The sequence below is a fragment of the Capra hircus genome, chromosome 28 (genome assembly GCF_001704415.2).
Source record: "Capra hircus breed San Clemente chromosome 28, ASM170441v1, whole genome shotgun sequence".
Lineage (NCBI taxonomy): Eukaryota > Metazoa > Chordata > Mammalia > Artiodactyla > Bovidae > Capra > Capra hircus.
Genome location: NC_030835.1, coordinates 27,917,176 through 27,930,412, shown reverse-complemented (window position 1 = coordinate 27,930,412; position 13,237 = coordinate 27,917,176). Strand labels below are relative to the sequence as shown.

The following is a 13,237-nucleotide window of genomic DNA, read 5'->3' as shown; positions in this document are numbered from 1 at the left end:
ATTAGAAGTCAACCTTTCAGTAAATTTTTAACTCTCAGTAACACATTGCTGAGATATTTAACCTTACTAGAAATACATACATTTTAAGAAACTCCTATCTTTTATCTCTTTATAGGTTTTATACACTGACCACCTAGTCTTTAGGGTAGGAGCTAAAGAAATTATCTTTCTTAAGTTAATTCCTACCTTTGATGTGTAATCGAATATTCTTTAAGAAAATCAGACATCTCTTAAAAAGTAGTTCAGTTAACATTATATCATTTTTCAGGTGTTATTAGAGATTAATCTTGAAACAGTTTGAGAACATGAGAGGTTTAATTGATATGGAAGTAGCCTTAGAATTCAGTGCTATTTGTATGAGAGGAAATTGATTCCAGTTTGGAACAAAACATGAAAAAGAATATGAAGGTTGGTGTTTAGGGGCATTGCATTATTTGGTCATGAGCCAAGAAAAGTCAAGATGAAATCTACCCCAAACCTATCCATTCATCACAGATTAGTTTACCGTTACTAATTTAGGTACTGTGTTATATTGTCATTGTATCAGAAAATAAGCCTTTAAATTTCTTAGCATTTCTGGGCAACATATTTTGAAGTAGTGGAGGTGACTGATACCGTATTAGTGTTTAATGTCTTTAGCTTGGTCAATGCAGACAACTTTCCTGTATTAAATATTCTTATATATTTGCTTTTTTCCCTGAAATAAATTTATCAGTTTTCCACATTTATTTTGTGTTTCAGCTTATTTCAACACTACAAGCTGTATGAGTTTCTGTTCTTCTCTGCCAGGGAAGAAATTGTGATAGGAACTGAGGTAAGTAATTTATCTAGATGGAACCAATTAAGCTGAATCACTTAATGCATGCTGATCAGCATCTGGATCTTTAACTGCTTTAAGCAACTTCTTGTCAAGATTACTCAAGTGTTAATATAACCAACTAGTAGTTTGCAAAAAGAATAATTACACAAAGTGAGCTTTGGATTAAGAAAATAAGCTGTCTTTTGGCATTAAAAGCATTGTTAATCACATATACTTTATGTATTTATGGATTATTTGACAAAGCTCAGTTGGATAGAGTATGTGTATCTTCATACAAATAAAATCAGGAAAAGTGAGATAAATTAATTCAGTTAAATCTCTTCTAATTTCACATTTATTTTCAGTATACTCATTGTTTAAGGCCTAATTCAAATCCCACTTTCTCAACGAAGCAAACCTTCCTTAATTACGTCGCATCTCAAAGGAAGGGTTTAGAGAAACTCTTTAATCACATTCTATTATTTTATTCCAATTTATCTCTTCCTGCTGAATATTGGCTACTCTTAGCACAGCAGTAAGCATGTATGTTTACATCTCCTTATATGGTTTTCTAATTGTTTCCTGGGGATTGATATAGTTGACATAATCCAACTGTAATTTCCTTGAAGCCGTGAATCATGTGCTGTTTTACTATGCAACATATAGTATAATGCAGGGCACATAGCAATGCCTCTTAATATTCCATAAGTGATTCAGTGACGGTGCATATAATAGCAGTTCTACAAGAAATGGTTTACCTAAAGCTATTTTTGAACACTCTTACATATAATCACATATTCATAATTACTAGAAATGAATCCACGATAAGAGAACATCTTATGAAGGCTGTGCTGTACTTAGTCGCTCAGTCAATGCAACTCTAAAGATGCCATAAAAAGTGCTCTTTAGATTCTCAACTAGAAAAATAGGAGACGGGAATGGTCACGGTCAGAAATAAGGTGAATACAGGGATATTTACATTATCTGTATAATTTTCCTAGTATTAAGAAGCAGATGCAATGTGCCAGCCATTTGGTCTTCCCTAGTATTGTTATTCTGTAGTTTATAAATTGCTGACTTCATTAAACACCTGAGTCATGGTGTCTCACTGTCCATTTGGGTACTTGTTCTACTGTTGGCCTTTTAAATGAGCTGAAGGGAAACAAGGAACCCTTTTTGCTTTTGACTTTCCTTAAAATTTCTTCTTTGTAGTCTCCTCATTTTGTGTCTTAAATTAGATGTCATTTGACAAAAGTTTCACTGAAAACGTTTCCATTTCAGAATTAAATCATATAGTATGACAGCATTATAATAATCATCTGTTTGGCATACAGCCCTATCTTATCTACTCAGCAAAACTTTGGGAAAATGGTAGTGGCTTCCAGCAGTGGCATACGCAGATATTTAGAATCATGAAGAAAAAAAATTTCGTGAAGAACTCCCTTTCCCTTTGTTAATTACACAATCGTGCCTTTCTTCTCTGTTGTAAGGTTATATTTAGGTGACATTTATGCTTATGGAAAGAAAAAATGGAGAAAGTAGACAAGGATTGATCCATTTATTTTCTATTGTCTTTTGTATTTTCCCCAAGTTGACCAGAGCTATAAATAAATTCCTTAAGGAAGGGATGTTGGGTCTTCGAGAATTAGATCATTCATATAATTTTAAAGGATTAACCAAAGCAAATGTTATACTACAATTATTTTATAGCATTTTAGGAGTTTCTGATAATGTTTGGTGCAAATACCTTGTTTTAAGTAACAGCCTTTCATAGAGGCCTGGTACACTAACGTAATTATTCATGCTGACCTCAGGACTCTGGAACCAAACAAGGGCCATACAACAGCCATGTAAGTGTTCAAACTTTAAATCTCAGGCAAGAATTCAAGTTAAGTAACACTGATGAAATTTAGTTTGTTTCTTAGTTATGGATAGATGATTATAACAAAATGCATAAATCACCTCTAAGAATAATTGCTAAATATTAATTTTAATTATTAATAAAAAACATAAATCATACTCAATTTTTCTTGGGTTTTAAAGAAAATTGAATTTGTATTTTTTATTTTAATAGTTGTTTCTAGCTATTTCTACTCACCTTTTTAAAGAAATTTCATATTAGGTCATTTTTTGGTAGGTAATTCATTATTCTTGGCCTGAGATTTTTCATAATCTAGAAATCTAATATATACAGTTCTATAAGCAGCATGTTTTGTAGTTCTTTCAATAGTTCGCACATAAACATATGTTGAAAAAGGTAGTGAACAACTAGAATGAGCTAGAATAATGACAGGATGGAGCAGAGAACAAAGGCATCAGATAGATACCTGTAGTTGTAGCCATCTTAGAGGATGACACTTAATTTATTTATAGAGATGAGAATTTCCTTTTAATCACCCAAGCCAAGAACTCTCCAAGTCTGTTGTTTTGGCAATACGATTAGATCACAGATCCACAAACATAACAATTATAAGGGAACCAAAGTCTCCTTAAGGCAGCAGTCCCCAAACTTTCTGGCACTAGGGACTGGTTTTGTGGAAGACAGTTTTTCCATGGACTAGGTTGAGGGGGATGGTTTCAGGATGATTTGAGTATATTGCATTTATTGTACACTTTGTTTCCATTATTACATGGGCTCTACCTCAAATCATCAGACATTAGATTCCAGAAGTTTGGGACTCCTGCCTTAAGGGGTATATGTTTTCTATGGCCTTGAGGACCCACCCAAAAACCTGGAAACTGTCCTTTGCTTTGGTTACCTGAAAACTAGGAGAAACAGTGAATACTTGTACACAAAGAACCCTATTGGATAGTAGCAATGATGATGATCAAAAACTTATAGCAGATACCCAAAGACATGGTTCTAACCAGGTATCTACTGCCGGGCATCTACTAAAATGAGATGATACAGTTACAGCATTTATTCATTATTCCACATGTTTATGTGACCCAGTTTCTATTATGCTCTAGGCCTTGTACAAAAGTTCCAGGCATACACAGTGACAAGCAATGATCCTTGTCCTCATGGAGTTTATTGTTGAATGAGAGGAGAGAGATGATTAAGTAATTATAATATAGGGGTCTTCCATTAACAAGTGAAGTCTAAGAGGAAATCTAAAGACTGTGAATGAGTTAGCCAGAAAGTATATTTTTTTGGTGCAAGCAAAAGAAATTCCACTCAAAATAGTTCAATTAATTAAAAAAGGGGGAAGATATCTTATTATGTCGTGTGCTTGTGTGCTTAGTCACTTAGTCATGTCCGACATTTGGGACGCCATGGACTGTAGCACAGCAGGCTTCTCTGTCCATGGAATTCTCCAGGCAAGGATACTGAAGTAGTTTGACATTCACTTCACCAGGGGATCTTCCCAACCCAATGACTGAACCCTGGTCTCCTGCATTGCAGGCAGATTCTTTACCAACTGAACTACCAGGGAAGTCACTAACAGGTAAAGGCAGGGGTGAAAGCTAGACTAAAACTAACTGGATCTCATAGTCAACCATGTTACTGAGTGTGTATGTACATGTGGATATCCATGCATGTGGTTCAGTCTCTCATCTCTCCTAGACTTTTTTCATTTCTTTTTCTGAAGGGCCTTGTTCCCTTCTATTGCAGTCAGGCTTCCTCCAGCTGGTGGTGGACATGAAAGAGACAGTTACAGTTTAGCACCTCCAGAAGAAAGAAACATTCCTCCTCCCAATACGATTTTCTGTGTTTGTGTTTTATGTCTGCTCTCAATTAGTCACTGTGACCAGAGGAGTGATATTATTAGAAAACCCAAGTTGACCATATTGAATGGGTGAAAGAACATGAATAGATCCCAAAGAAGCAGGAAGAACTTTTCCGAAGGGAACAGTGGTTTTATCAAAAGAATAAACTAAGCACACATGTACAATTCCTCTTGCATCCAAAATCCTGTAAAAGACCAAAATTTTCAAAATTCAGAATGCTATAGATAAGAGGTTTGATGACATCTAAAATGATAAATTATTGATTAGATGAAACTATAGCCCCATATGTACTGAAAAGACACTACAGAGTTAATGCTACATTTCCTTAGGCATCCTAAATTGATACAGAAATGAGAGAAACTTTGAGAGGGAAAATGATGAAAGCATTACTTTCAGGTCAGTTTTCATTCCAATCCCAAAGAAAGGCAATGCCAAAGAATGCTCAAACTACCACACAGTTGCGCTCATCTCACATGCTAGCAAAGTAATGTTCAAAATTCTCCAAGCCAGGCTTCAACAGTACATGAACTGTGAACTTCCAGATGTTTAAGCTGGATTTAGAAAAGGCAGAGGAACCAGAGATCAAATTGCCAACATCCACTGGATCATTGAAAAAGCAAGAGAGTTCCAGAAAAATATCTACTTCTGCTTTATTGACTATGCCAAAGCCTTTGTGTGGATCACAATAAGCTGTGGAAAATTCTTAAAGAGATGAGAATACCAGACTACCTGACCTGCCTCCTGAGAAATCTGGTGCAGGTCAGGAAGCAACAGTTAGACCTGGACATGGACCAGACTGGTTTCAAATTGGGAAAGGAGTACGTCAAGGCTGTAAATTGTCACTCTGCTTATTTATCTTCTATGTGGAATACATCATGAGAAATGCTAGGCTAGAAGAAACACAAGCTGGAATCAAGATTGCCAGGAGACATATCAAAAACCTGAGATATGCAGATGACACCACCCTTATGGCAGAAAATGAAGAGGAACTAAAGAGCCTCTTGATGAAAATGAAAGAGGAGAGTGAAAAAGTTGGCTTAAAACTCAACATTCAGAAAAACTAAGATCATGGCATCTGGTCCCATCACTTCATGGCAAATAAATGGGGAAAGAGTGAAAACAGTGACAGACTTTACTTTGGGGGGCTCCAAAATCGCTGCAGATGGTGACTGCAGCCATGAAATTAAATGACGCTTGCTCCTTGGAAGAAAAGTTAAGACTAACTTAGAGAGCATTTTAAAAAGGAGAGACGTTACTTTGCCAACAAAGGTCTGTCTAGTCAAAGCTATGGTTTTTCCAGTAGTCATGTATGGATATGAGAGTTAGACTATAAAGAAAGCTGAGCACCAAAGAATTGATGCTTTTGAACTGTGGTGTTGGAGATGACTTTTGAGAGTCCCTTGGACAGCAAGATCAAACCAGTCCATCCTAAAGGAAACCAGTCCATCCTAAAGGAAATCAGTCCTGAATATTCATTGGAAGGACTGATGCTGAAGTTGAAACTCCAATACTTTGCCCACCTGGTGCAAAGAACTGACTCATTGGAAAAGACCCTGATGCTGGGAAAGATTGAAGGCATGAGGAGAAGGGGACAACATTGGATGACATGGTTGTATTGCATCACTGACTCAATGGACATGAGTTTCTGTAAGCTCCAGGAGCTGGTGATGGACAGGGAGGCCTGGCCTGCTGCAGTCAATGCGGTTGCAAAGAGTTGGACATGACTGAATGACTGAACTGAACTGATGAAAGCAAGTAGAGAAGCTACCCCATTTAGTCCATTTACCTTCTGCTGCTTGTACAGGATACTGGGATTCTGTGGCATTCATTCCCATGCTAAAGAAACTATTGTGGGTGTTGACACTAAAGAGAAGGGCAGTTCTGTAGTGGCAATTGATGTTCAGAAGTGACATTGAGTACACCTTGAATGCCTTACAACATCATTCTTTATGCCTCCCCTACAGTGTCTAAAGGCAAGCTTGGCAAACAGACATCCACAGACAAATGAACAAGGATCATCTAATGTGAAGGTCAGCTGGCAGCACAAAATCAACAAGTAGTTGAGGAAAATAAAATTATAAGAGATGCATGAAACTCTATGAACAGATCAAATGATAGCTAAAGAACAGAGTTGATAGAGCAAATGTTAGAAGATCTAAACTCTGATTAATAGTCTCACAAAAGTTTGAAAGTTTATCGTTTTCTTGACAAATGAACTGATACAGATCTTGTTTGTTTAAAATGAAATTTGAAAATGTTTATAAAATATCAGTTTTCTGTTGATAGGCTTGAAAATCCAGAAAAAGCAATATTCAGGGAACTGTAAATTTTACTTGAGAAATACAGATTTCCTTGAGAGAGTAGAAAATCTTAATAGAATGTTAAACATATAAAATATTGAACGCTCAACACATAAAAATGCCGTCAGATGTAGGTTTTATAGGCTAGTTCTACCAAAATTTGTTTCACTTTTATTTTGTCTGGGGATATAGCCAATTAGCAAATAATGTTGTGATAGTTTAAGGGGAACAGCAAAGGGATTCAGGCATATATATATATATATATATATACCCATTCTTCCCAAACTCCCTTTCCATCTAGGCTGCCACATAACATGGAGCAGGTGCCATATTCTAAGTCCTCGTTGGGTGTCCAGATAATTAGGAAGTTTGGGATGGACATGTACCAAAATTTCTAAGAGGAAACATTTCCTTTTTATATGTTATTATAGAGCATAGAAGGAGATGGAAAGCTTTCAACTCATTCTCTGAAGTTAATATAATCCTGAGAAAGTTTTAAATTTATCCTGTGAATTGGTAATAAATTATAATTAGAAATAGAAAAGAATAACACAATATTGTAGGCAATCACAGTTATGAAAATATTATAGATGCATTAATCTTAAATAAAATATTATGAAGTGAAATATGGCAAAGGATTAGATGTTCAGATAGTATTTATTCCAGATATGAAAGGATGGTTTAACACTGGGATATCTATTAATCTAATTTAGTACACTGTCAGATTAGAGGAAGGAAAAACCAAATGATGATCTCAATAGATACAGTAAAACATTTGATAACTATCCATTTCTCATTTTAAAAAGACTCTAGTTAGCCCATAATGTAGGTTTATACTCTTAGCTGATAGAATATACCAAAAACTGAAATCTGTCTAAAATGTCTTAACGAAGCCATTAAAATACCCACAAAGAACAAGACAAGGCTGATAATTTTGACGCAACATTGGATTTTTAGTTCCTCACCAATTTGATAAAACAAAAAAGTCAAAATTAGAAGAAAAAGGGAGGTATTGAAAAACAAGATACAAAGCTGTCATTGTTTGCAGATGGTATGGTAAGAAACCATCATTAAGAAAAAAATATTTTCCTGTATTTTGTTAATAGCCTTGAAGAAAAGGATCACATTGGTAATAATGAAAACCATAAAATATGTAGGAATGAACCTAACAAAATGCAAAGAAAATTGGACGTTTTATTTGTTGAATACTTTAGATCTTCTATCCTATAGAATTTACTGACATTTGACTAAATTTTACCTAAATTTCTGTGGTATCTCTTCCTTATTTTCAGAACACAGTTAATGTTGGAAGGCTAACTAGATTTCACTTCAGATATTTAGCAAGAATGATTTGAAGGTGGTTTTGTACAGTCTTATTAAGAGGCAAATAGTGTCTGGTTTTCTTTCTATTTTCTTTTTCTCTTTTAATATTTTATCATTCTTTCTTCATTTATGAGTTCAGTATTTCTAGAAACAGAAACTTTCACTCTTCAATTATTTGATTAAAATGAGATACAGTTCATATGGAAAAGAAAGAACAGGTTTCTTATTCTCTCCCTTTCTCTGAAAGTTTTCAAAATAATAAGTTGGATTTTTAGTATACTTCAAAAGTGATGGTGGTAGACTGAATAATTAATTTCCCTCCCATCATTTCAAGATGCCTACATACCAATTCCTGGAACCTGTGGATATGTAATCTTACATGTGAAAGAGATTTTGCAGATATGATTAAGCTGAAGGCTTTGAGATGGGAGGATTATCCAAGTAGGCTCAATGTGATCATGTTCCTCCTAAGAGGAAAAGAGAGGAAAGAGAGAGTCAGTGACAAGGGGAAGATTTGAATAAGCTAAATTGTTGACTTTGAAGATGGAGGAAGAGGCAAGGAGCCAAGAAATTCAGGTGCCCTCTAGGAGCAGACAGAGAAGGCAGTGGCAACCCACTCTGGTACTCTTGCCTGGAAAATCCCATGGATGGAGGAGCCTGGTAGGCTACAGTCCATGGTGTCATGAAGAGTTGGACACGACTGAGTGACTTCACTGGAGAAGGCACTGGCACCCCACTCCAGTACTCTTGTCTGGAAAATCCCATGGATGGAGGAGCCTGGTAGGCTGCAGTCCATGGGGTCGCTAAGAGTCAGACACTACTGAGCGCCTTCACTTTCACTTTCCACTTTCATGCATTGGAGAAGGGAATGGCAACCCACTCCAGTGTTCTTGCCTGGAGAATCCCAGGGACAGGGGAGCCTGGTGGGCTGCTGTCTATGGAGTCACACAGAGTCAGACACTACTGATGCAGCTTAGCAGCAGCAGCATCTAAGAGCTGAATAAGGCAAGGAAACAGATTCTCCTGTAGAGTCTCTGAACTGAATGGAGCCTCTTCAACACATTAAGTTGAGGACTTCTGACTTCCAGAACTGTAAAATAAATTTATGTTTAATTTAAGCCACTGTTTGTGGTAATTTGTTGTAGTAAGAATAGGAAACTGAAATAGATTTTATTTTGTTTCTGTTTTGTTTGATCCATATTAATTACTATTCTTAATGCTCAGTTTGACTCATTATGACCAGTAATCCCATTGGTTTATTTGTGAATCCCTGTCAGAATATCACCCTGCTTTAATCACCATACCATAATAGAATTTCTTGCTATCTACTATCACAGTGCCTTCTTATTGTTACCCTTCTTCATTATTTGGTTGATTATATACTTCATATTAAAATACTGTAAAAGAAAAGAGGAATACTTTTGATGAGCTTATTGGTAATCTGGAAACAACTGAGGAAAGAATCTCTGAACTAGAGGATATTATAAAAAGAATCCTCAAACCAAAAACCAAAGAAAACAAACACTGAAAGAGAAAAAAAAAAATGGAACAGACTATTCAAGGTCTACAGGACAACTACAAAAGGTATAACATGCATATAGTGGGAAAAGCAGGAGTAGAAGGAGAGAAAGGAAGAGAAGAAATATTTGAAGCAATAATGAATGAAATTTTCCCCAGATGAATTTCCCTACATCCTGGGAGGTCAGAGAACCCAAAAGATGATAAATGCCAAAAAAATTATACCTAGGCATGTAAGTTTTAAACTATATAAAATCAAAGATAAAGAAAAATTCTGAAAGTAGTAGGAGGGAGAAAAAAAAAACTCAACCTGTACGAACCAGTATAAGAATTACTTTCAATTTCTTTGAAACCATACAAGTAAGAACTGAGTGAAGTGTTTAGTGCTGAAAGAAAAAAACTACCAATCTAGAATTCTCTACATTGTGAAATTATCCTTAAGAAGTGAAAAAGGAAGGCTTTCTCAAACAAATAGTCCTGAGGGAATTTGTTGCCAGTAGACCTAGCTTGCAAGAAATGTTAGAAGAAAGTTATTTAACAAGGTGAAATAATATAGGTCATAATCTTGGATCTGCATAAAGTAAAGAAGTGTATTCAAAGAGGGAATAAATCAAGGTAAAATAAGAACTTTTGATTTTCTTTTTTCTTAATTTATCTAAGAGTAAAATTTGTTGAAATAATAATAATGCATTTGATTTTATATATATATATATGCTTATCTATAAGTGACATGAATTTCATGATGGATATAAGAGACAACAGAGAAGAAATAGGTTTATTTTGTTTTTATAAGGTCCTTATATTACCCACGAAGCAGTATACTATTATTAGTATTTAAAATTGGACTTGGATTGGCTGTAAGTGGATATTGAAAACTAGAGAACACCACTAAATTAGTAATATGCTAAAAAATGGAAATTATATATATAGGAAATTATATATATAATATATATATAATGGAAATATAATATATATATAATGGAAATTATATATTATATAATTATATTGAATTTTCAATTAAGAACTGAAAGAGGCAACAAATAAAAAGCAGAAACAAATATGGTATGTATTAATCCAGCTACATCAAATTTAATGTCAGTGGTTTAAATTCATGGAAAAAAAAGATTGTCTTAAAAACAATATGATCATCTCAGTAGATCCAGAAAATGCTTTTGACAAAATTCAATACCAGTTTATGATAAAAACTCTCTAAAAGTAGAAAGTAGGCATATAGGGAGCATACTTCATAATAAAGGCCATATATGACAAACCTGTGGGCTTAGCTGGTGACTCAAATGGTAAAGAATCTACCTGCAATGCAGGAAGCCCAGATTAGATCCCTGGGTTGGGAAGATCCCCAGAAAAAGGTAATAGCAACCCACTCCAGTATTCTTGCCTGGAGAATTCCATGGACAGGGGAGCCTGGTGGGCTACAGTTCATGGGGTCACACAGAGTTGGACACAACTGAGCGACTAACACACACATACACACATGGCAGACCTATAGCTAATACTGTACTCAGTGGTGGGAAGCTGAAAGCGCTTCCTGGAAGAGCAGAAACAAGACAAGGATTTCCACTTTCACCACTTTTACTCAACATAGTTTTGGAAGCCCTGGCCACAGCAATCAGAGAAGAAAAAGAAACAGAGGGAATCCAGATGGAAAATAAGAAATAAAACTGTCACTATTTGCTGATGACATGATACTATACATAGAAAACCCTTTAAATGTTACTGGAAAACTACTCCAAATGAATTCAGTAAAGTTGTAGGATGCAAAATCAACACATAGAAATCTGTTGCATTTCTGTACACTAACAATTATCTATCCCTGCATTCCTATACAGTAAGAATGAAAAACCAAAAAGAGAAATCAGAAAAACAGTCCCATTTACCATAGCATCAGAAAGGATAAAATTCCTAAGAATAAATCTACCTATGGATACAAAAGACTTGTACTCTGAATATTATAAGATGCTGATGAAAGAAACAGATAATACAAGTAGATGGAAAAAATATACCATGTTCTTGAATTGAAAGAATTGATTGTCAAAATGACTGTACTATCCAAGACAGTCTATAGATTCAGTGCAATCTGTATCAAATTATCAATGGCATTTTTTTCTCAAAATTAGAACAAAAATTTTTACAACTTCTATGGAAACACAAAAGACCCCAAATAGCCAAAAAGCAATCCTGAGAAAGAAAAATGGAGCTGGAGGAATCAGATTCTTTTACTTCAGACTATACTACAAAGCTACATTTATCAAAATAGTATTCACACACACACACACAGAAATATAAGTCAATGGACAGGATAGAAAGCCCAGAAATAAAACCGAACACCTCTGGTCAATTAGTCTATGACAAAGGAGGCAAGACTATACAATAGAGGAAAGACAATCTTCAGTAGATGATGCTGGAAAACCTTGACAGCTATGTGTAAAAAAAATGAAATTAGAACATTCTTTGACACCATACACAAAAGTAAACTCAAGATGGAAAAGCAGTTTGGCATGCAGCCAGTTTTAAGGTCATTGTCCAGTCAGAGGGAGAGAGACTTAGTGCCACCTCTGAAGCCTGAACAAGACTACTTCACTAGCTTCCCCAACACAGGTATGAAGAGGACATCACAGAGTGATAAAAGGGTTAATTCTCCAAGAAAACATGACAATTCTTAACATATGTGACTTAACAACAGGGTATCAAATTGTGTGAGGCAAAAACTAATAGAATCACAAATTTAAAAAAGGGATAAATCCTCTATCACAGTTGGAAAGTTCAGCACCCCTCTATTCATAAGTACATAGATCTAGCTGGCAGAAAATCTGTTAAAGACATAGTAAGACTCAACAACACTATCAGTCAACTGAATATAATTGGCATCTATGGACTACTTATCCAACAATAGCAGAGTACACAGTCTTTTCAAGCTCACAAGGAGCATTCACCAAAATAGACCATATTCTATACCATAAAACACACCTTGACAAATTTAAAGGAACAGAAATCATAAATGTCTCCTCGTAGATCACAGTGGAATTAAACTAGAAATCAATAACAGAAAGGTAACGGAAAAATCCAACAATTTGTAGTAATTAGACACACTTCTAATAGCACTGGCTCAGATAAGGCATCTCATGAGGAACTTGAAAGTGTTTTGAGCTAAAGAAAAATAAAAACACAGCTAATCACAATTTATGGGATACAGCAAATGCAGCGCTTAGAGGGAAATTTATAGCATTGAATGTATATATTGGAAAACAAGAAAGATCTAAAATCAGTAATCTAAATTTCCATGTTAGGAAACTAGAAAAATAAGAACAAATGGAATACAGAGTAACCGAAAGAAAAATAGTCTGCTCCTAAAGAACTGGAGCAGAAATCAATGAAACTGAAAACAGGAAATCAATAGAAAAAATAAATGAAATCAAAAACTGATTCTTTGAAAAGATCAATGGAATTGATAAGCTTCAGCTAAGCTAATTAAGAAAAAAGAGGGAGGACACAAATTACTACTATCAGTAATGAAGGAGGGAACATTACTTCTTCCCTGTGGACATTA

The 13,237-nt window shown here is 35.1% G+C and overlaps 1 protein-coding gene across 3 annotated transcripts in view; it reads left to right on the top strand.

Annotated features, from left to right (window-relative positions):
* The window catches only part of C28H10orf107 (chromosome 28 C10orf107 homolog), a 170,727-nt gene that overhangs the window by 66,916 nt on the left and 90,574 nt on the right, over window positions 1–13,237 (top strand). For all 3 annotated transcript variants that reach the window (XM_018042496.1, XM_005699066.2, XM_005699067.2), the window contains exon 5: window positions 742–814. In XM_018042496.1, the coding sequence (XP_017897985.1) occupies window positions 742–814 (73 nt within the window). The remainder of the gene's footprint in view (window positions 1–741; window positions 815–13,237) is intronic.